Source organism: Eretmochelys imbricata, chromosome 3 (genome assembly GCF_965152235.1).
Source record: "Eretmochelys imbricata isolate rEreImb1 chromosome 3, rEreImb1.hap1, whole genome shotgun sequence".
Classification (NCBI taxonomy): Eukaryota; Metazoa; Chordata; order Testudines; family Cheloniidae; genus Eretmochelys; species Eretmochelys imbricata.
Window position 1 is genome coordinate 113,720,381 of NC_135574.1, and position 24,213 is coordinate 113,744,593.

Below are 24,213 nucleotides of genomic sequence, written 5' to 3' on the forward strand. Positions count from 1 at the left end.
CTTGAAATGCAATGCTGTATGCAGATTAGACACTTCAGTCCCTCTTTATTTTGTACACTCATACTGGGCCAAAGCTCCAAATAGCTGGCTCTGCCCTTCTCAAACATTCTTTGTTTCCATGTGTTCTAAATGAATTTTCTTTCAGTCTCTGATTGTGGAACCGTAAGTCAGTGTCTGTCTGTCTCCCCCCCCCCCCCCCGAACCTCCCATATTTTTATTTAAAAAAAGAAAAAAGGCCCTATATCATCCATAACTGTTAATTCCCCCTGAACTGTCCAGAATTGTCACTGGAAACGTCAACATACACTTTCCTTTGGCCAATGATAAGTTTCCAGCAGCATAACTAAGGATTTTTAGTTGCAACCCTCGACTCTTCTATCAGTCCCTTGACAAGTCAAAACTAGGGGAAAAACATGTGGTGGTCTTTTACATATTTTTAATTCAGTGCCCTTTTAAAAATGTTAGCACTTCTTATAGACCGTTTTCAGGATGTTTAAAGACCTGGTAGCTTGTCATGGTCAGGCTGAAGGGGGTTGGGAGGAAAAAGGTGACAGCAATAAGATTCATGTGGCTGCTTCATTCTTCAGGGGCTTACGAACCCAAGTCAAATTTTATATCCCTTAAGTATTTTGAGAGGAGGGTTGGTTGAGTCACGGTGTGTGGACTCAAGAAGGAGGTTCCAGACATATTTGGTCATGTGAAGGAACTTATGAAAACAGATGTAAGAGAAGGGACTGCACATCTGAGCAATATTTGACGTTTTGCCCCAGGTTCCCTTGTTTAATATACCTCTCTCTCCTGTGGGTTGGCTGGAAACAAAGTTGGATTGTCTTTGCTTTCTCTCCTAAGGTTCTGTCTTGATCAAGTTGGGAGCTGAGTATTTAATTAGTCCTCACATCTTATTCCTTATGGGGGTGGTGGTTTCTCTTCCCTTGCCCCTTGTGGGGAAAGTTGGAGAGCCAGAGGCAACTGCAGGAGAAGGAAAATAATAATCAGGCACATGACTGCAGCAAAACGATAAATTCAGCCATAGAACACTGAAGTCCATGACTATCTGTGTGGGGAAGGGAAAATGTCCAGTTTTGAAGCTGTGGAATCCACAAGGACTTGATTGAGATGAGCAGGGCTAATCATATCTTAAAATTAACTGTTCCAGGCTCTCTGCAGACTCGGGCAGGTGACATTGCATCTTTTTGGCTCACATTTTCAAGGTTATCTTCCGAACCATCAAGCTAGAAACATCATTCTGATTCTTTTAGAGCAGGAAAGCTGAGAATCTGAAGCATAATTCTGTGGCAATGAGCAAGTTCCTCAGCCACAGAATTAGACTTGCAACCTGGCCTGGGCCTGATTACAAGAGTCAGGTTGGGTTGGATCTGATTTGTGTCCATTTATTCTTTTACGTAGAGACTGTCCAGTTTGACCGATGTACATGGCAGAGGGGCATTGCTGGCACATGATGGCATATCACGTTGTGTCCACATATCTATTCGGGGACACCATCATAAGGCCTAATCACATCAGCCACACTATCAGAGGCTCGTTCACCTGCACATCTACCAATGTGATATATGCCATCATGTGCCAGCAATGCACCTCTGCCATGTACACTTACGTAGAGACTGTCCAGTTTGACCAGTGTACATGGCAGAGGTGCATTGCTGGCACATGATGGCATATATCACATTGGTAGATGTGCAGGTGAACGAGCCTCTGATAGTGTGGCTGATGTGATTAGGCCTTATGATGGTGTCCCCGAATAGATATGTGGACACAACGTGATATGCCATCATGTGCCAGCAATGCCCCTCTGCCGTGTACATCGGTCAAACTGGACAGTCTCTACGTAAAAGAATAAATGGACACAAATCAGATGTCAAGAATTATAACATTCATAAACCAGTCAGAGAACACTTCCATCTCTCTGGTCACTCGATTACAGACTTAAAGGTCGCAATATTACAACAAAAAGACTTCAAAAACAGACTCCAACGAAAGACTGCTGAATTGGAATTAATTTGCAAACTGGATACAATTAACTTAGGCTTGAGTAGAGACTGGGAGTGGATGTAAATAAAAACACAATACCACAATGGCAAGGGGGTGAGGACCGGTTCACTCAGACTGGAGTATGTCCTGATTTCATACTCTGGAATCCTGTCTGGAGTGCTGTGCAATGAATGCTGCACTTCAGGATGGCTATAAGGCATGTTGAGGGGGGTTGAGTGCAGTGGAAAAGGGTCATAGTTTTCGTGGGTGGTTGGTGAAGCTAGGGGTGTAGGAGGCAGCTGGGGGCGCTAAGAAGCCAGCTGTTGGGGAAAGTGGGTTGGAGGGGACATGGGGGTACAAGGGAAAGAGTTTTGGGACAAGGGCGCTAGTGCGGTAGTGCTCTGCCTGCATTGTAGTGAGCGCCTGGATAGAGTCCGCTTGGCACTTCATTATGCTAATCAGCCGATCCGTGCTTTGCTGCCAGAGCACCACGTTTTGCTGCTGGCAAACCTCCTTTTTCTGGCAGATCCTTCTTTCATGCTCCCTCCACTTCTGTGCCTTTCGATTCTCTTCCACAGACTGACACATCACTTCCTGCAGCATGTCGTCTTTGCTTTTTATGGGGCCTCTTCCTGAGTGCTCTGTCTGTTGGCCGGTGATAACACTGGCAGCTGAGATCTCAAGGTTGCACCTATACAGGCAAAATGCAACACTTAACAGAGGAAGCATTGTACACACCAGACAGAGCAATGATTCCCCTAGACTTAAGGAGGGCAATCACAGTCCATACAAAAACCATACTTTGCCTGTCCCAAAGCAAGCGCGCACAGCCCATGGGAGCCCCAGAAATGGTGAGTAAGCACAAGGTCCAGAAGGACTGATTGTTTCACGGATGTACTGTCCTCTGGGTTTCTGTGCCTTGGGGAGAGCCACAGCTGCAGGGGAAACCTACACTGAACACTGTCACAACATTCTCCACAGGAGATCGTCCTGGAAGATATGCTGAGGATGACCGGGGAATCAAGGGAGGGTCTTCTACTACAATGCGACTTCCACCCTGGCCCATACGCAGCTTGCCTGTGTGCAGCAATGGTCCCCTCGTGGCACAGTGGTGCAAACACGTTAGCCTGACTGGGACAAGAACCACACTGGCTCTCCCAATAAACCTGTGCAGGTGCATTGCCCATGTTCTGTCAGACTTTTGAAGAGCTCACCAATGCCGATTACCGTGATAGACTACATCAATGCGCTATTCCGCATCTAGGCATGCATGCATCCCAAACCCTCCTCACCCAAAGAGCCCGCAACGAAGAACTTTCTTCCCGAAAAAAAAGCCGCTTACCGGGAACACCAAGCACCGGACGCTGTGACTGGCTGCCTTCCTCCTGGCTCGAGAAGAGCTCCTGGCTGCATGCATCTAGGGCATCCGGGGTGTCTTCCTCCGCTGGAGCACCCTCTCATGCGTTTTCCTCCTCCTCCGAACCAAGCACAGCAAGGCGGGAGAAGTGTCGATGGTGGTCATTGGAGTGAAGGTGGGGTTGCCCCCAAGTATCGCGTCCAGCTCTTTGTAGAAATGGCAGGTCAGAGCGGCCGTTTGCCTCGCAGGCTTTGCGGTAGGCATTCTGCAGCTCCTTCACCCTAACCCTGCACTGCACGCCGTCCCGGTCTTGGCCCCTGTCCATCATGTCCCTTGATATCTGCCTGAAGGTATTGTAATTCCTACAGCTGGAATGCAGCTGGGACTGCACAGCTTCCTCCCCGCAAACACTGATGAGGCCCAGCACCTCACCATTGCTCCATACTGGGGCTCGCCTGGCGTGTGGAGGCATGATCACCTGGAAAGATTCGCTTATAGCACTCCACGCCTGGCTGAACAAACAGGAAGGGGATTTTAAAAATTCCCAGGGAATTTAAAGGGCGGATCTGATGGTTGGTAACCTGAGAACAGGGCAGCAGAGTTCAAAAGTGGTGACCGGAGTGGCTAGAACAGGCATTGTGGGACACTTCCGGAGGCCAATCAGAGCGCATTAGGTGTCCACACTGGCGCCGCTGCACTCCAGCGAGAGCACAACAAACGTTCTTCCTCTCAGGGAGGTGGAGTACCAGGAGCACTCTAGCCGCGGAGTCAGAGCACTCTGTGCCTTGCCAGGGTGGTCGGGTAGTAAGGTAGAGCGCTCTTGGTGGCTTTATTGCACTGTAGCCAAGGCCACAGCTGCAGGGATGCTAATATCAAAAACTAAGTGGAAGGAGCTTCTTGGTCCTGCCAATGAGAACAACGATGGTTGAAAGCACACAGTCGTGATTTCCACTTTGCCGGCAGGATTTCAGAATGCTGGAGTGAACACAGATCCCTTGCTAGGATCTGAATTGGCTCTTCAGTATTCTTATGATGTGCCTCTGGTGGTCAGCTTATCGTGCAGGACTGTGTAAAGTTAGTTCTTGTGGCTGATTAACTGAAGAGGGCACAGTTTTCCACCAATTTTGAGAGAGTGGGCAATAATTATTCCTCTTCTAAATCTCATATTTTAGTGTTTTAAAGTCCCAGCTCCTGGGGTCATAGAATCATAGAAATGTAGGGCTGAAAGGGCTGAAAAGGGACCTTGATAGGTCCTCTAGTCTGGTGGTTCTCAACCAGGGGCACACGTACCCCTGGGGGTACACAGAGGTTTTTCAGGGGGTACATCAACCCATCTAGATATTTTGCTTAGTTTTACAAATGGCTCCAGAAAAACACTAGTGAAGTCCAAACTAAAATGTCATACGATGACTTGTTTATGGTGCTCTGTATACTGTACACTGAAATATAAGTACAATATTTATATTCCAGTTGATTTTACTTTATAATTCTATGGTAACCATGCGAAAGTAAGCGATTTTTCAGTAAGTGTGCTGTGACACTACTTTGTATTTTTTTTTTCTGATTTTGTAAGGAAGTAGTTTTTAATCCGTGATGTGAAACTTGGGGTACACAAGGCAAATCAGACTCCTGAAAAGGGTACAGGAATCGGGAAAGACTGAGAGCCACTGATCTAGTCCATTCCCCTGCACCGAGGCAGGACTAAGTAATAATCCAGACTGTTGCTGACAGGTGTTTGCCTAACCTGTTCTTAAAACCTGCAATGATGGAGATTCCACAACCTCCCTAGGTGATTTGTTCCAGTGCTTAACTACCTGACAGTCAAAAAACTTTTCCTGGTATCTAACAAAAATCTCCCTTTGGAGAATCTAAGTTTTTTAAATAGAAAGCCAAATTTTATGTTTAAATAGTCTTAGAATCTAGTTAATTTTCAGGGTTGATGTCTTCCAGTTTTTACAATCTTGAGTTAGGCTTTTTAAAAGAAAAAACAATCACCACCCCAGCTCTACCTTATGATATTAGTGGGATCTGAATCAAGACTTTTGAGCACTTAAGGCTAGCACTATTACAACATCCTTATGAAGAAGCTTGAGCTGCGTTATGAAAATGGGCCAGATCAGGAACCTGATGTTTAGGCTCTTCTATGGACTGTGACCACTTAGGGTGTGTTTTGTTTTTATTTTGTGGAACATGAAGTGGCACAGTGCTTCAAATGAAAACGCAGCAATTAGTATAGTTCCATATTCCATACACATAGTAAAATATATTATGTATGAACTGAATGTCAGACCAAGAAGAGGGAACAGTCCATACTTTGTATTGCCCAAATTGAGAAACTTTAGTTGCACTGAAGATTTGCTTCTGCATCTGTTACAAGGCATCCTCTGAAATCTGCCCCATCTTTCTTTCCATAAATAACTTCTCTTCACCTTGTCAATTTCTTTATACTTACACAAGCATTCGTATAGTTCTAACTTGCATTTCCCCTCTCCCTTCCAACTGGCTTTTGACAGTTTAAGACAACTGCATTCACTTCTGTTGCCCTCCCCCCACCACTCAGCTCCCATTGCAAAGTGCTGTACTTGTAAGAATACAACTGACTGATGTAAGAATTAAGTATCTGACTTATATTTAGCATTTGGATAACCTAGATAATAAGTTTGTCCAGGGGAAATTGGGAGTGTACTTTCTATAAGGTTTCTGGTCTATAGTCTTGTAACTGAATAAAAAAGGCAAAGATGCAATGGCATCTAAAAAGACAGCAGCTGTTCCTCTGTGCCATGTCTATGTAGATTAACCTTATTTTCCCTGTGGCGATGTGTTCAGTGAAGCGGGGGGGTAGGAAATCTTTGTTCCGTAGCCCTTACATATTGAAATCTGTTCCTCATTCTCCTTCATAAAGAATTGCCACAAAGGGGCTTTCAAAATAATTGCCTTAAGGCATATTATTCCCATCACTACCCATGCACCTCCCCCACTCAACTAAAAGACCAAAGCCCTTCAAAAGAAAAGTATTGCTTTCTGACACATCAGTGGAGCACCAGATCTTTGAGGAGGGCTATTAGAGGGTACTTACAACATTTTTCTGTAAAGCCGTCGTGTACACAGTGTTCGTAGCCGAATGGAGTCTGACTTTCAGAACTGAACTTGTAACAGCATCATTGCTGCTCCTAACTTACCTCTTTTTTTAATCACAGAAACCCTACAAGGATATGACATGGTGTCAGTGCTAATTCATAACAAGGAAAAATGGTCTACAAATATCTGAATAAGAACGTGGGTTTGCTCATTAGGGTTGCCAATTTTGGTTGGATGTATTCCTGGAGGTTTCATCACATTACATAATTTTTAATTAAAGATAAGTCTAACAGGGTGGATTTGATTTAGTCAGGGATTTCTTAACATGAAAGTGCATTCTTGTTGGTGGTTATAAGCTTAGTACATGTTCTTAACTCAGATGTCTCATTTTTAGATGGTACACGCTATACGTTTTGAAAGTGATTTATTTTGAAAACTTTTCAGATTAGTTTTATAGCTATATCAGAAAATGAATGCTTGTTTGGTTATTTCATTAACCAAAGGTAATTGAAGCAGATATTTATGAAGTCATTGGGAGGTAAACTATCTCCAGTTCAATAGGTTAATCATTAATATTTGGAGGATTTTCTTGCCATGCTGTATTAGGAGGAGAACATCACTAGACAGACATTTAAATTGTTTTATTTAACTAAAACAACGTTATGTATTCTGGATTTTTTTCTTCAACAGCAAACATAATATTTTAACAAAACAAGCATATGAATTTTTGAATTTAGTTAAACATTCAAGTTTTTTAAAACAGGTTTGTTTTTGTTAAAATTGTTAACTAAAATAGTTAAATTAAATATTTTTAAAAAAACAAGCAAATAGTAAATCAACTGTCAGCCAGGTCAACATGAGAAACCTAAAATATTGGCTTCTGCAGCTAACTTAGTTGTCTTCACCTTCATTTTCCTATTTGTTCATAATCTGGAAAAGAAAAACAAGCTTTCCTGCTTTTTCAGGTCCCAAATGATTTCTCAATTTGGAATGAATTAGTCCAAAGGAAGAAAAATGCTTTCTGTACTGGCAGAAGAAGCTACTGATGTTAAAAGTGAGATCATCATTTCAACAGTCTCTGAATCCAAGTACTTAAGTGACTTCCTCCAGTTCACTGGTGTGGCTTTCTTTAAATCATCATCATCATCAGCAATATATATTTCTTGATGGTTCTTATTCCCAAACTAGATCTCTTTTGTGGCCTGCTGCCATTATAGGGTTTCCCTTCTAGTGAGAGAATGGTATGGTAGATCTCAAATCAATAAAGGCTACACTCAGAAAGACCTCAAGACTTCTGGAATATGCTGCTCAAACAGTTTCACTTTTGTTTCTACTGCCTGTCCCGCCCTTCTCACATTTATCTCCAGACTTCTTCTCCTTGTCCAGATCTAGTCCGCCCCCAACAATCTTCTATTCATTGAACTTTTTGAAACTTTGCACTTTTATAGAGAGGTAAGGGATTGACTCTGTGTACAGAAATTTGCAGAGGGACAATAGGGTTGAGGTCTCTTATTTCTTACCTCTATATATTTATTAAAACATTTTTGCTGTTGACAAGCATGTTACCTCTGGAGAGACAAATCCACAGTTTGAGAACTGCAAAACTAAGCATCTCTGATGGTATCTTCTAGACTGAGCATTCCATCCCATTGGTAATCCTTTCAGTAAGTGTGGGTAGAGTATGGAAATACGTCATTAATTTCCCTTAAATCTAATTCCTCCACTTCATATAATCTGAGCTACGGTTGCCAACCCTCCAGGATTATCCTGGAGTCTCCAGGAACTGGAGACCAAGAGGAATAAAAATCAATGATTTTTTTTAAAAAAAGTTAATTTGAATTGGATTTTTTTGATAACATGCTTTTTGAGGAAAACACACCTATCTTAATTAAAACGATCTTTAGATACATTATAGTTCAAAGATCATATCATGGAATGGGGATTATAAATTTTATAGTATGAGACAATATATTCATTTAATGTTTAAGAAAAGTTTTGTAAATGAGTTCCAATAGTTCATGGATTAGGGACCCAATTTTATGGGGTTCCAGGGGTTTCTGTATAGATTTAGGTTAATCTTTCCATCTACCCAATGGGATGGAGTGCTCAGTCTAGAAGATACTATCAGAGATGCTTAGTTTTGCAGTTCTCAAACTGTATTTGTCTCTCCAGAGGTAACATGCTTGTCAGTAGCAAAAAAAGTTTTAATAAATATATAGAGGTAAGAAATAAGAGACCTCAACCCTATTGTCCCTCTGCCTAGTGTTACAAGAAATTTCTATAACTGAAATTCCTCTTTTTTAAAAAAAAAAAAAACTGCATGTCTTAATTTGCTTATACTACTTTGTGATAGTACTTAAAGTTCTGAAAAAGATCTTTTTCAGAACTGGAAGAGTGAAATTGCCTATTCCCAATCACATCTGTTTAACAACTTCAGTTGAAATTGTGTCAATGGAATCCAGGTCCTGTGACAGCCATTTTAAAACTTAATTTCTTTACAAGAAAACATTTTTGTAGGTGTAGAGTTAAGGGATCTAACCACTTCTTTTTCATATAATCTTTCATCACTCAATATTGTCCCACCAGACCTGTGCTGTCATCTCTTAAATCAATAGGGCATATGTTAAATGCATTAAGTCAAACAGTTTACAAAAGTCCAAGTTATATCTACAGAGTTACCTGTATCAACCAAATTTCTTCAAAGAATGAAATTTGGCTTGATTGACAAGACCTATTTTCCATAAAATCATGCTGATAGGCAACTGAATGCATCCGATGAAGTGAGCTGTAGCTCATGAAAGCTTATGCTCAAATAAATTTGTTAGTCTCTATGGTGTCACAAGTACTCCTTTTCTCTTTGCGAATACAGACTAACACGGCTGCTACTCTGAAACCAACCGTTATATTGCTACCCTTAATTCAGTTGACTTCTGTATTAGCTTTTCCATTACCTTTCCAACGTAAGAATGGCCATACTGGGTCAGACTAAAGGTCCATCTAGCTCAGTATCCTGTATTCCCATAGTGTCTAATGCCAGGTGCCCCAGAAGGAATGAACAGAACAAGTAATCATCAAGTGATCCATTCCCCGATGTCCATTCCCAGCTTCTGGCAAACAGAGGCTAAGGGCCACCATCCCTGCCCAACCTGGCTAATAGCCATTGATGGACCTATCCTCCATGAACTTCTGTTCTTTTTTGAACCCTGTTATATGCTTGGCCTTCACAACGTCCTCTGGCAAAGAGTTCCACAGGTGGACTGTGTGTTGTTTGAAGAAATACTTCCTTTTGTTTTTAAACTCCCAGTTTTTATTCATTCCTGGGATTGATGTCATTCTAATGGGGCATATAGTTACCTGGGTAAGACCATTTGCCCTTTCTGAATATTAGCACATTAGGATCTCCCTAGCCAGCTTGTTAAGAACTTTTGGATGCAAGTTATCTGGTTCTGCTGATTTTAAAATGTTTATGCCTAGTATTATTTGTTTAATATTCTCCCCAGTTACTAATGGACTGGAAAGTAATTTATCCTTATATGAAAGAAACACATCATCCTATGTCTTTCCAAATACAGAATAGAAGTGTTCAGTGAACACTTCTGCTTTTTCTGCATCATTAACGGTTTTGCTAACTCCATCTAATAATGTGCTTATACCATTGTTAGGATATTTTTTGTTTCTAAGTAATTAAAAAGCTGCTTTGTCCTTAGACCTACCAGCCATGGGTTGTTACATGATTTCTTTAGCCTCCCTTATCAATTTTCTACACTTCATAACTTCTAATTTATATAAATGCTATCTATTTCCTCATTTTTTTGTCTAATATTACTTTTTTTCTACTTCTGATTAGTATCTTCAATTTGCTGCCAAACTAGGATGGCTTTTAGCCAAAATTATCCTCTCTTTACTGTGTTATGGCTTTTTGAGCATCTAATCAAGTCTTCTGAAAGAACTCCCAGGTCTCATTCATTTTTTCTGTTTTAAACTTTTCCTTCCAGTCAGTTTTGCTCATTATTTTCCTTATCTTTGGAAAATGAGCCCTCTTGAAACACTAATTATATATATTATTGGTAGGAACAGTTTTCTTTTTGCCCACATTGAATGTAATCAAGTCATGATCACTGGTCCCTAGGCAACCACCAACTTCCAAATCTGTGATCAATTCATCTTTTTATCTGCCTTAATGAGATCTATAATAGTTCTCATATTCGGCGAAATATCTCATTAGACAATTCTTATTTTTAGAAACTCTTAAGTCTTACTACTGGCTGCATGAGACCCTCCAACATTTCTCCCAAAGTGAAGTCCCCATAACACCACCATTTTTTTTCTTTAAGAATTGGGGTTATAATGGGAAATTGCCTTAACCATGGAATAACTATTACTCTTCGTAATCAAACTTCTCAAGTATGTTAAACTAAATTTCCTTGGCTGTTGTCTACAAAGAATTCATGTGACTTAATATGTAAAGCTTGACATGGGAATAGAATCTAGAGGTGTAATATGGCAGTTCAAAGTCTCTGCCAAATCTTGATGTTTGGGGGGAGGGATGGTGAGGAAGGTCTTCAACTAGGGTCCTTGATTTCAAAAGGGAAAACTTTTTTAAAAATTAAGGGAATTAGTTAGGGAAGGGGACTGGACTGAAGAACTCAAAGATCTGAATGTGGATGGGGTTTGGAATTACTTTAAGGATAAATTGCAGAAACTATCTGAAACCTGCATCCAAAGTAAGAAGAAGAAAAAATGTGTAGGAAGGGGTTGCAGACTGAACTGGATGAACAAGCATCTCAAACAGTTTATTAAGGGAAAGCACAAAACATACAGGGAATAGAGGGGTGGGATGGATCAGCAAGGAAAGCTACCCCTTGAAGGTTAGAATATTGAAGGAAAAATGGAGAACAGCTAAAAGCCAAGCAGAGTTGGACCTCACAAAGGAAATTAAAACCAATAACGAAAGGTTCTTTAGCCATATAAATAAAAAGAAAACAAGGAAAGAAGAGGATGGAGTGGAGATTGAAGGCTATACTTAAATTATCTAATTCCTGAACAAATACTTTGCCTAAATTTTTAATAAGGGTAAGGAGGAGCTTGGGGATGGTGGCATGGTAACTAATGGGAACAAGGATATGGAAGTAGAAATTACCGCATCTGAGGTGAAAGCCAAACTCAAGTAGCTTAGTGGGAGCAAATTAGGGGGCCTGGTTAATCTCAATCCAACAATATTAAAGAAACTGGCACATGAAATTGGCAGCCCAATAGCAAGAATTTTTAATGACTCTGTAAACTTGGGGGTTGTACTGCATGACCAGAGAATTGCAAATATAGTATCTATATTTAAGAAAGGGGGGAAAATAAGTGATGTGGGAAACTACAGCCTGTTAGTTTGACCTCAGTTGTGTGCAAGATTTTAGAACAAATTCTGAAAGAGAGAATAGTTAAGGACAGAGAGGTAAACCGCAATTGGAATAATATACAACATGGTTTTATAAAAGGTAAATTGTGCCAGACCATCCTGATTTCTTTCTTGGAGAAGACAACTGATTTTCTAGACAAAGAAAATGCAGAAGATCTAATCTACCTGGATTTCAGTAAAGCATTTGATACAATTCCATATGGGAAATTATTCGCTAAATTGGAGAAGATGGGGATTAATATGAGAATTGAAAGCACAAGGAGCTAGTTAAAGGGGGGGAGACTACAATGGGTCATACTCAAAGATGAACTGTCAGGCTTGAGGAAGGGTGCGAGAGGTTTTCCTAAAGAATCAGTCTTGACCAATCTTTATTAACATTTTCACTAATGACATGGCACAAAAAGTGGGAGTGCATTAATAAAATGTGCAGATTATACAGAAGAGGACCAGAATATCCTAAAGAAGAGGTAGACAATCTTGAAACCTGGAGTAGAAGAAATGAGATGAAATTTAATAGAGCAAAGTGCAAGCCAAGCATGTAGGGAGTAACAACAAGACTTTTTACTATCAGCTGAGGACATATCCGTTGGAAGCAAGAGAGGAGAAAGACCTGGGTGTATTGGTTGATCAAAGGATGACTGAGCTGCTAATGGGATGTGTCTCTGAAAAAAGGCTAAAGCTATCCTAAGATGCATCAGGCAAGGTATTGTACAGATAAGGAAGTGTTACCACCATTATATAAGCTACTGGTGAGACCTCATCTGGAATACTGTATGCATTTCTGATCTCCCATGTTTAAAAAAGATAAATTCAAACTAGATCAGGTGCAGAGAAGGGTTACTAAGATGATCAGAGGAATAGAGAACCTACCTTATGAGGCAAGATTTTAGCCTAAAAATGAAGGCTGAGGGGAGATACAATTGCTCTCTCTAAATACATCAGTGGGATAAACACCAGGGAGGAAGAGGAGTTCTTTAAGTTACGGGTCAATGTTGGCACAAGAACAAATGGATATAAACTGGCCCTCAATAAGTTTTGTCTTGAAATTAGATGAAAATTTCTAACCATCAAGGGAGTAAAGTTCTGGAACAGCCTTCCACAGGGAATAGCGGGAGCAACAAGCCAACCTTGTTTTAAAACTGAGCTTGATACGTTTACAGAGGGGATGATATGATATTGCCTACAATGGTATATAACCCCTTCATGACTGCTGTTAGCAAATATCTCCAACAGCTGCAGATGGAACACTAGAAGGGGAGGGCTTGGCGTTACTACAGATAATTTTCCCCTGGGTGTGTGCCCATGTGCTCAGGGTCTAACTGATTTGTCATATTTGGGGTTGGGAAAGAATTATGCCCCAGGTCAGATTGGCAGAGACCCTGTTTTTTTGTTGGTGGTGTGTTTTTGTGTTTTGCCTTCCTCTGCAGTATGGGCCACTGCACTGCTTTCTAGCAAACAGTTGTGTAACCACTAGAAAAGTGTCACACACAACCCTCCCTGCTACCCCCAGTCACTGGCTTACATGAAGGATGATAGCCTTCTTTTGCTACCTATTACTCCTTTAGCTTGATCAAGAGAGGTCTGATAATGAGGTCCTGGGTTTAAACCCTGCTAACAAACCATGTAGGAAGAAAATAAGTTTTAGTAAAGATTGCATCATATGCATATGCCCATACAGACTGAATAAAGTTTGCATGGCTACCTTATTTCTTACATTTCTTAACTTACAAAGCCATACACTCAAAACCTTAACATAGTGAGTGTGAGAGAGACCCTCTCAAGTTGTGTGGTGTTATCATACTTATTCTCTGCCACTGTACTAGGCGCTGTACAAACAGAACAAAAAGTCAGTCCTTGCCCCAAAGAGCTTACAATCTAAGTTAGCATTTATTGGAAGATAGGATTTCTCAGAACACTGCCAGTGGGCTACTAAACCTTTTACTTGTTGGTCATCAGTCTGACTCTAGCTCAGCCTAGTAAGGACTGATGTTTTTTTCCCCCCTCCTCTAGTGGCTATATGGCTCCTATATAAGAAGGTTGGATCCTAACCCATTACCTCAGTCCCTCCTACGCTCTGTCAGGAGCACACTATAGTTTAGTCTCCTGTGGGCTGTAAAACTTTGATTTCTTTTCTGTTGTTGGGTTTAGTATGCAGGTGCTGGTGGCCTGTGACATACAGAAGGCCAGACTAAATGATCTAGTAGTCCCATCTAGACTTAAACTCCATGATTCTATGGTAACCTGGCCTACAAACTTGTACAAGCCTATGCTTAGCCCAGACTTGGAACTTGCATTAAATCTGAGGCAGAAGCAGGAAACAGGTTGCTCAGTATGGGAGAAGAGAGCATTGAGGATAGGGCAGATTTCTTCAGGGAAATCTTGTTTTCAATTTTAAAATCCGTTGTTGCTTTTAAATCGAAGAAGCTAACTTAAAAACTTATCAGAATGCATATATGGCTTTTTGGTACATCTCCCAGATCCTGGATTACTTGAAAAATTGTACCTGACAATGTGTGATGTGCTGACCACTGCTGCTAATCTATAATGGCAGGTACAAAATGTGTGTGGTTTAAAACAAAACTAACTTTGACCCTGCTTTGCATGTGCACTCAAAATAGTTTTGTGGCCTGTGTAGCTATATAAATCAGTGTTTATACACAGGTCTGTAGTGGCAATTTAGATGAATGTCTACATGTTAATGAAATAACAGTTTGCATTCCGTATTGTGGCAAAATACCTTGTTCACCTCAGTAGGCTCAGTCCTTTTTAGCCTTGGAGACTCAGGATTGGGGCAAGGCGAATCCTGAAAGGTGGCACAGGGTCCTGCTGCTCCTCTTCTCAGTCACTCCCTTGTGCTTGTTTTCCTTCCCTTCTGGGGAGGGAGTGCAGCCTCCCTACTGGGAAGGTCTGGTGTCTTGCTGCAAACAGCCTACTGGCAATTTCCCTGCTCCTCACCCTCCCTCTCCTACCACCCAGGGGAGGGTTTAAAAAGGTCCCAAGTAGTTGGAGTCAGCTGAACCTAATTGGTTCCATAGCAACCCCTTTTCCAGCTGAACCTTATTGTCCTGTATTCTCTCTCCTCAGTGGATAGGGAGGGGCCTTTTAATCCCCTGGGACTAATTACTACCCCCCCTTTTGTAGGTGTTTGTCCTGGGGCTTACCACAGTATACACAAGTATTAAGAATATTGAACAAATTCTGAATTTCATCTTAATTCCAAAACAAGGATTCTTTGGGTATTAACAGTAGTCAAAATACACTGCATACATAAAATATTGTAAAGGTGCAGGACCTGTTGATCAGATTTCTGGATTTTAACATGGGTGATTTGGAAATTAATGTAGGCCAGGCTAGTTAGGCACCTTAAGTAACTACTAATGAATGGTCTAGGGAGCTAGCGAACAGGAGCGGCTAATGGGAGTTTTGCGAGGGACTTCTCCAGGTGAAGGAAGAGTGATTACATGACTCTTGGTATGTGTGTGTGTGTTTGTTTGTGGTGTGCTTGCTGCTTGACTGAAATATACTGTGTGGTGTGTTTGTTTGGGGGCCCGTATACTGATCGTGTGTGTGCTGAGCCTAACGGCTTGCTAGGCAAGGCTGAGAGCTTCTTAACAAGGCTTTGATCCCTATGCCCTCTAGCACCTATCACCCTTAACCAGGGGAGACTACAATGGGTCATACTCAGGAAGACCAGGGCTTTAAAAAGCCCACTCCTAAGCTACCAGAGGAGTGGCTAACAGGAGTTTTGCGAGGGAGTTTAGAGGGTGTGTGTGTGTGGGGGGGCTAGATACACTTAACGTTCTTTAAACTTAAACCAAAAACACCCCTGATAAAAACAAAACAGCAACGAAGGAACAAGCTTCAGGAATAAAAATATAATGCAGGCAGAATTCCAGCAACAGAGTGGGGGCTATCCAATTTATTGCACCCAATGCAGCATGTATGATTACCTGCCATATGGGCTGGAGGCATCTGTGTGCATTCGGTGCAAGGAGCTCCTGGCCCTCAGAGTTGGTGTACAGGCTTTGGAGACCAGAGTGGCTGAGCTGGAGGAGCTAAGGAAGACAGAGAGGTACATAGATGAGACTTTCCAGGATACTGTAGAAAGGCCCCACCCCCGGTCTGACAGCCTCTGTGCTGTTGAGGAGGATGAAAGTCTCAGGGAAGGAGAACATCCAACTGGAGCAGAGGGAAATGATCCCATAGTTGGGACCCTCCTTCCAGATGATGATGTATATCCTCTCGCACTGAGGATGCTCCTCCAGGGGAGAGAACTCCAGTTATTAGTAAGAGACAGGTAATTGTTATGGTAGATTCGATCATTAGAAACCTAGATAGCTGGGTTTGTGATGTCTGGAGAACCACATGGTGACTTGCCTGTATGGTGCAAAGCTTGCGGCTCTCGAGACAGCTAGATAGACTTATATGTAGTGCTGGGGAGGAGCCGGTGGTCGTGGTACATGTAGGTACCAATGACATAGATAAGGATAGGAGAGAGAGGATAGACGAGAGGTCCTGGAGGCCAAATTTAGGCTGCTAGGTAAGAGATTGAAGTCCAGGACCTCCATGTTAGCATTCTCTGAAATGCTTCCAGTTCCATGTGCAGGGCCAGTTAGACAGGCAGAATTGCAGGGTCTGAATGCGTGGATGAGACGATGGTGTAGGGAGGAAGGGTTTAGATCTATTAGAAAATGGGAAAACTTTTGGGAAAGGGGGAGCCTATACAGGAAGGATGGGCTCCACCTTAACCAAAATGGAACCCAATTGCTGGCACTTAAAATTAAAAAGGTCGTAGAGCAGTTTTTAAACTAAGGGCTGGGGAAAAGCTGACAGGTGCAGAAGAGCACATTGTTCGGATAGAGACAACCCTTAGGGGAGGATCTATTAATGGTGATTCTCTGTCCTAGTAAGGAGGAGAGGATGGAAGAATATAAAATACAGGTAGGATCTGATGAGAAACAGTCAAATGAAAAAAAAAATCCCATTCAATTACATCATGTAATGGCAGACAGCTAAAAAGTGGCAAGTTTTTGAAGTGCTTATATACCAATGCTAGAAGTCTAAATAATAAGATGGGTGAACTAGAGTGCCTTGTATTAAATGAGGATATTGATATAATAGGCATCACAGAAACGTGGTGGAATGAGGATAACCAATGGGATACAGTAATACCAGGGTACAAAATATATCGGAAGGACAGACCAGGTCGTGCTGGTAGGGGAGTGGCACTATATGTAAAAGAGAGTGTAGAATCAAATGAAATAAAAATCTTAAATGAACCAAATTGTACCATAGACTCTCTATGGATAGTAATTCCATGCTTTAATAATAAGAATATAGCAGTAGGGATATATTACCGACCACCTGACCAGGATGGTGATAGTGACTGTGAAATGCTCAAGGAGACTAGAGAGGCTATTAAAATAAACTCCATAATAATGGGGAATTTCAACTATCCCCATGTTGACTGAGTACACGTCACCTCAGGACTGGATGCAGAGATGAAGTTTTTTGACACCTTAAATGACTGCTTCTTGGAGCAGCTAGTCCTGGAACCCACAAGAGGAGAAGCAGTTCTTGATTTAGTTCTAAGTGGAGCACAGGATCTGCTCCAAGAGGTGAATATAGCTGGACCCCTTGGTAGTAGTGACCACAATATAATTTAATTTAACATCCCTGTGGCAGGGAAAACACCACAGCAGCTCAACACTGTAGCATTTTATTTCAGAAAGGGGAACTACACAAAAATGAGGAGGTGAGTTAAACAGAACTTAAAAGGTACAGCACCAAAAGTGAAATCCCTGCAAGCTGCATGAAAAGTTTTCAAAGACACCATAATAGAGGCTCAACTTAAGTGTATACTCCAAATTAAAAAACATAGTAAGAGAACCAAAAAAGAGCCACCGTTGCTAAACAACAAAGTGAAATAAGCAGTGAGAAGCAAAAAGGCATCCTTTTAAAAAGTGGAAGTTAAATCCTAGTGAAGAAAATAGAAAGGAGTATAAACTCTGGCAAATGACGTGTAAAAATATAATTAGAAAGACCAAAAAAGAATTTGAAGAACAGCTAGCCAAAGACTCAAAGTAATAGCAAAATTATTTTTTTAAAGTAAATCAGAAGCAGGAAGTCTGCTAAACAACCAGTGGGGCCACTGGACAGTCGAGATGCTAAAGGAGCACTCAAGGACGATAGGGTCATTGCAGAGAAACTAAATTAGTTCTTTGCATCGGTGTTCACGGCTGAAGATGAGGGAGATTCCTAAACCTGAGCCATTCTTTTTAGGTGACAAATCTGAGGAACTGTCCCAGATTGAGGTGTCTTTAGAGGAGGTTTTGGAACAAGTTGACAAACTAAACAGTAAGTCACCAGGACCAGATGGTATTCACCCAAGAGTTCTGAAGGAACTCAAATGTGAAATTGCAGAACTACTAACTGTAGTCTGTAACCTATCATTTAAATCAGCTTCTGTATCAAATGACTGGAGAATAGCTAATGTGATGCCAATTTTTTAAAAAGGGCCCCCGAGGTGATCCCAGCAATTACAGGTTGGTAAGCCTGACTTCAATACCAGGCAAACTGGTTGAAACTATAGTAAAGAACAAAATTGGCAGACGCACAGATGAACATAATTTGTTGGGGAAGAGTCAACATGGTTTTGTAAAGGGAAATCATGCCTCACCAATCTACTAGAATTATTTGAGGAGTCAACAAGCACATGGACAAGGGGATCCAGTGGATAAACTGTCATAGGATAAGAGGGAAAGTCCTCTCATGGATTGGTAACTGGTTAAGAAATAGGAAACAAAAGGTAGGAATAAATGGTCAGTTTTCAGAATGGAGGGAGGTAAATAGTGGTGTCCCCGAGGGGTATGTACTGAGACCAGTCCTATTCAACATATTCATAAATGATCTGGAAAAAGGGGTAAACAGTGAGGTGGCAACATTTGCAGTTGATACAAAACTGCTGAGCATAGTTAAGTCCCAGGCAAACTGCAAAGAGCTACAAAAGGATCTCTCAAAACCCGGTGACTGGGCAACAAAATGGCAGATAAAATTCAATGTTGATAAATGCAAAGTAATGCACATTGCAAAACATAATCTCAACATAAATTAGCTGTTACCACTCGAGAAAGAGATCTCGGTGTCATAGTGGATAGTTCTCTGAAAACATCCACTCAATGTGCAGCGGCAGTCAAAAATGCGAACAGAATGTTGGGAATCATCAAGAAATGGATAGATAATAAGACAGAAAATATCATATTGCCTCTGTATAAATCCATGATACACCCACATCTTGAATACTGTGTGCAGATGTGGTTGCCCCATCTTAAAAAAGATATATTGGAATTCAGAAAAGGGCAACAAAAATGATTAGGGGTATGGAACGGCTTCTGTATGAGGAGAGATTAATAAGACTGGGACTCTCCAGCTTGGAAAAGAGACGACTAAGAAGGAATATGATTGAGGTCTATAAAATCATGATTGGTGTGATGAAAGTAAATGAGGAAGTGTTATTTACTCCTTCTCATAACACAAAAACTAGAGGTCACTAAATGAAATTAATAGCCAGCAGGTTTAAAACAAAAAGAAATATTTCTTCACACAATGCACAGTCAACCTGTGGAACTCTTTGTCAGAGGATGTTGTGAAGGCCAAGACTATAACAGGATTTTAAAAAAAAAAACCTAGATAAATTAATGGAAGATAGGTCCATCAATGGCTATTAGCCATGATAGACACGGATGGTGTCCTTAGCCTCTGTTGGCCAGAAGCTGGGAATGAGCGACAGGGAATAGATCACTTGATGATTACCTATTCTGTTCATTCCCTCTGGGGCATCTGGCATTGGCCACTGTTGGAAGAAAGGATATTGGGCTAAATGGACCTTTGGTCTGACCCAGTATGGCCGCTTTTATTTCTTATGTCTAACTTCATACTGAATGGTGGTTTTTTAGTCCACACAATTCTTTTAAAGTATTATTTTTTTCACCCTTCTTATACTTAATTTGTACCCAGTTTTGGGGAAGAGGTTGGTGGTTTTGTGTGTGTGCGTGCATGCAGTATTTTAGGGGAAAAAAGTAACTTCCAGTTGAAAATATTTTTTATTTTACTCAATGAATGTCCATGCCTAACTGTTGCTTGACATGTCTACTGCTGCATTTGCTAACCATGCAAGTGACTTGCATTCCATATCAATATTGATATTGTCTAACCGTCTGCAGTTCTACACTAGCATGTTTCTGTGCCATTTCTACTTTTTTCAAAAGAAAAAACAATCCATCCACATCCCTCAAGAAATAACAAAATGCAAACTTAGCTTAAAGGAGAAGCTTAAGTCTCTGTCTTAGTTGGTGTTTTGTTTGCAGGTGGAATCTGTGATCTGGCTAGTTATTTTGATGGTGTGAATAAAATGAATCTTAACTGCTAACATTGAGATACTTGTAAGTACAGAGGAACAACTCTGACATTGTATTTGGTCAGACAGTTAAAACGCTCATCAGATTTTTTTTTTATTATTATTTTTACATAATTTAAATGCAGTAAGCAGGGATATCTAAATTTTAGCAAAAATGCTTTCTATGGGAGAGACTGAAGAAGCATGTAGTACTTCAGAATCTATATATTGCTGATCATGTTTCCTAAAACTAGTGGGCAGAAAGATCCAATTTCTGAATGGCTTTGTCTCACATGTAACATCTGTCTGATTTCATTGGTGACGCAAAAGCTGTGGGATATCAATTGAATATAAAAATCTTATGGAGAAAAACTTTGTGTATGAAATTTCTCATTTCTTCATTGTGGGCACTGGAAATCTGAACTTTTCTGGTGGGAACTAGGGTGTCACTTTGTGCTAACAGTGAATGAGCATGCCTTTCCATAACTGAAACAAGGTAGGAACAGCCGAAAGGCCAATCCAGAGTATAATTTTCAAAGCAATTCTTTTGCTTCTCTATCCCTTTCCCCGCACCGAACACTTCATCTCCTCCAATCCAAGGAGGGCTATATGCAGCTATTCTTGAATTAGTTAACACTGTTCCTGAAGTTGTCAGACTTACGAGAAATCTCCCTTCCTGTACTACCAAGGCCTAAGCATGCTGTTTGTGACCTCTCTTGGCCTAAGAATGAAGAACCAACCTGGTGTGCCTAATTGATTTCTTTCTCCTCTGACCCCCAGCAGATGGTAATGTACGTGCTATTGCTAGACTGCCAGCTCAGCTTTTGAGTTGGACAACTTAATGCACTCAACCTGATTTTTTTTTTTCCTTTTGCAGGAAGAAGAGATGCCAGATGTAGAAATTGACATTGATGACCTTCTTGATGCAACTAATGAAGAGGAGAGAGCTATCAAATTACAGGTAAAATATTTTTCCTTAAGTAAACTTGAGCATATAGCTGACTTAAGATATAGTCACCCTGATATGTTAATTCTGAATGACTCTGCTTCTGGTGGTAGCCTTAGAATGAGTATTTCCTAAATTTGAGAAAAGGGAATTTAATGTAACCTGTCTAGGACTACTGTCTGAATGTAAACAGATTCCCTAGCATTATGAGGAAACTCCTTGAATGAGGATGACAATAGTAAAAATACAATGTCCAGTACACTAGTGAGAGGGATAATTATTCTGAGAAGTAGTAGATCACCTTAACTTTTCTCCAAGTGTCATTAGTATTGTAAAATATGAAGAGGAAAAACCCACGTTAACTTTAAGAACCTCAGAAACCAATGGGTCTTCTGGTCATGACAGTGTTGGTATTATTCCCTATTAATGCATGTGTATGGATCCCTGTGGTCTTCATTACTAATCTTTTCCTAGCAATGGAAAAAATAACTACAGCTTCTGTTGAAACACATGCAATTTTTTGAGTGTAAAAGCATAACCCATTGGTAGCCATTCAGGGCTCTATCTAAAAATGTGGGGTGAAAATCAAGATAGTCAACAACAAGAATTAACAAAACAGGGAAATCCAAAGTATGTCATCTGAATTAGGTAATTACAGTAGACTTCTTGGTCTAATTCCATAATCTTGTTTGAGGTAAATGTTAATGAAATGGAGTGGGAGAGGGAAGAGTGGGGAGAAAGGAAGAATAATTGTGTGTCTGGAAAACACACTTGAAGCCAGTGCGGGACTTGCCATAAAATGGGTAATAGTTAAGATATATGAGGGGAAATGAAACAAGATCTAGTAAACATGTGAACTGGGATGAAGGTCTGTAAAGAACCCAATCAGTGATGCCCTAGTGAAAAGCTCCCAGTAAAAAGTTACTTGAATCTTGGGGTGTGTTGGGGGTAGTATTTGTATGTATGAAATCTTAGCTTCTCCTCCTCTCTATCTCCTTGGAGATTTACAAATTGGGATTTTTAATGTAGAATTCCTTTTTAAGGAAGCTGCTACTACTTCCCCTCTGAGCCCAGTGGCGTAGTCCCTTTCTGCTATAGATACTTTGCTGCACCTATGCTGCTACGCTCTGGGAGGAGTTATTGAATGTAAAGATTGCACATCTCTCCTCTGTAAGCTACATGAAAGCTCATTGATCTAGCTTGGTTATATATGGGAAAAACACTATGAAAGTACGATAGTCTCAGATTATAGATGTGTTCTTACTTTTCAAAACTTAATACAGAAACTGTATTCAAAACTTAATACATGACTTAATACAGACTTCTTTCATGTTTTACTTCTAGGAAGTTCTTGTAGATTGCTACAAACCAACAGAGGTAAAATACCGCTTTTCTTGAATACCATTTTTCCCTGTTAAAAACAGTGTAGTCGTACTATATCTATATCTTTAGGTAAAAATATGGGAATGCTGATTAGGAGTTGAGGGGTTATGAACATTTCAGGCCTGACAGTCTCCCCTGGAATGCTGGAGTTCTGTTATTTGACTGGAGCAGGATTGGGCTCTTTGGAAGAAAGTTGATTATTCCTAGATAAGTGTTAGGGTTTTGATTTGTGATGCAGGTAAAATGTGCAAACTATAAACGTAGTGTTACTTGTCCTTCTCTCATGTTTTGGTTGCCTTCAATAACACCTAAATCAAGATGTGAAGCTCAGATGTGAAGACGTGAACAAATGGAATTACTTCATCTGAAATGATAAAAATCTAACTGACCAAATGACTATATTTGCATAACATTGTTTCAACCTATTAAATGTATTGTATGGTCTCCTAAGCAAGACCATTATACTCTTGTCTTTTTTAGCTTATCTTTGGGGAGAGACTTATATCTTACTTTATAGACATTTGTTTGAGCGGCATGTGTCTAGCCACCTTTATAAATGGATACAAATACAATACAGTGGAATGATTAAGCCAACAGACTTCTATTAAGTGGATATTCGGATGGAAGTTTAGTATTTCTATAGAAAATACTTGTAAGCACCTATACCACTTTTAATATATTACAATTGCACATGTTTACTAGGAAGAGTGAGCCTGGTGATCTAACAGATATTTTGAATAGTTGAACTACTAAAATGCATGATCGAAGCTTTTAAGTTCCTGAACAGTTTATTTTAAATAAAGTGGTCCCCATTATAAAATCAATACTTTCTGAACAAATGCCAAATAGTGGTATCTAAGATACTGCAGTTGTGGGTGGGGAATGCACGGTAGCTTGGTTTTCATTATTTGGTAACTGCTGTAGTCAAGCTGTGCTTGACAGGGGTGTGTGCCATTATTAAACAAGGCTTTGGGTAACATAGTTCTGCTTCAAGGGAGATCAGGGCTGAAATCGCTATAATCTGAGCTGCTTTCTTTACAGAATACTGAAGCAATCTGTCAGGCAAAACCTCTGTTATGGCTGACAGGACAATTCTTTGTCTATTTCTGCCTTAAATTCTTACTGAACCGTATACTGGAGAAGTCTGTTTATGACCCATTGCTGCAGCCATGGCCAATGAAGTCTCTTGTTTGGGATGATGGAAATGTAGCTCAGAAAGACTTGGATACTAATGCTTGTATAGCTTATCCTTCAGTGCGATGGAAATGGTAGACGTGGTACGCTGCTGGGATTCCTACAGAGATACCAGGCTAAAAGGCCAAGTCTTTCTGATGTGTCTTACAGTAGTTGTGCTATGTTTGAGATGACCCAGTCAACATATTCCAGCAAAGGCCATTGAACTTCAATTGTTTTTCATGCTATTGGTCAGGAACCTGACATTGCTGATGTCTCTCGGACTTTGAGGTGAAGAGATGCAGAACAGGATGCTAATAGCTCAAATGGGCTTATCGAGAGTGGCTCTGAATATCTCTTGTTTTAATCTTGCAAGATTACCCCATTTTCCCAACTAGATAAATGTATGAGGATGGCTTTTTTGAGAGGGAAGGGTAGGGCAAGAGAGCAAACTAATAATTACAAAATTAGTTTAAGTTAAG

General features: G+C 40.6%; 1 protein-coding gene across 1 annotated transcript in view; it reads left to right on the forward strand.

Annotated features, from left to right (window-relative positions):
• PPP1R14C (protein phosphatase 1 regulatory inhibitor subunit 14C) overlaps positions 1-24,213 on the forward strand; it is a 71,224-nt gene that overhangs the window by 36,635 nt on the left and 10,376 nt on the right. The window contains exons 2-3 of the mRNA XM_077811789.1: positions 21,107-21,190; positions 22,520-22,552. Coding sequence (XP_077667915.1) covers positions 21,107-21,190; positions 22,520-22,552 — 117 coding nt within the window. The remainder of the gene's footprint in view (positions 1-21,106; positions 21,191-22,519; positions 22,553-24,213) is intronic.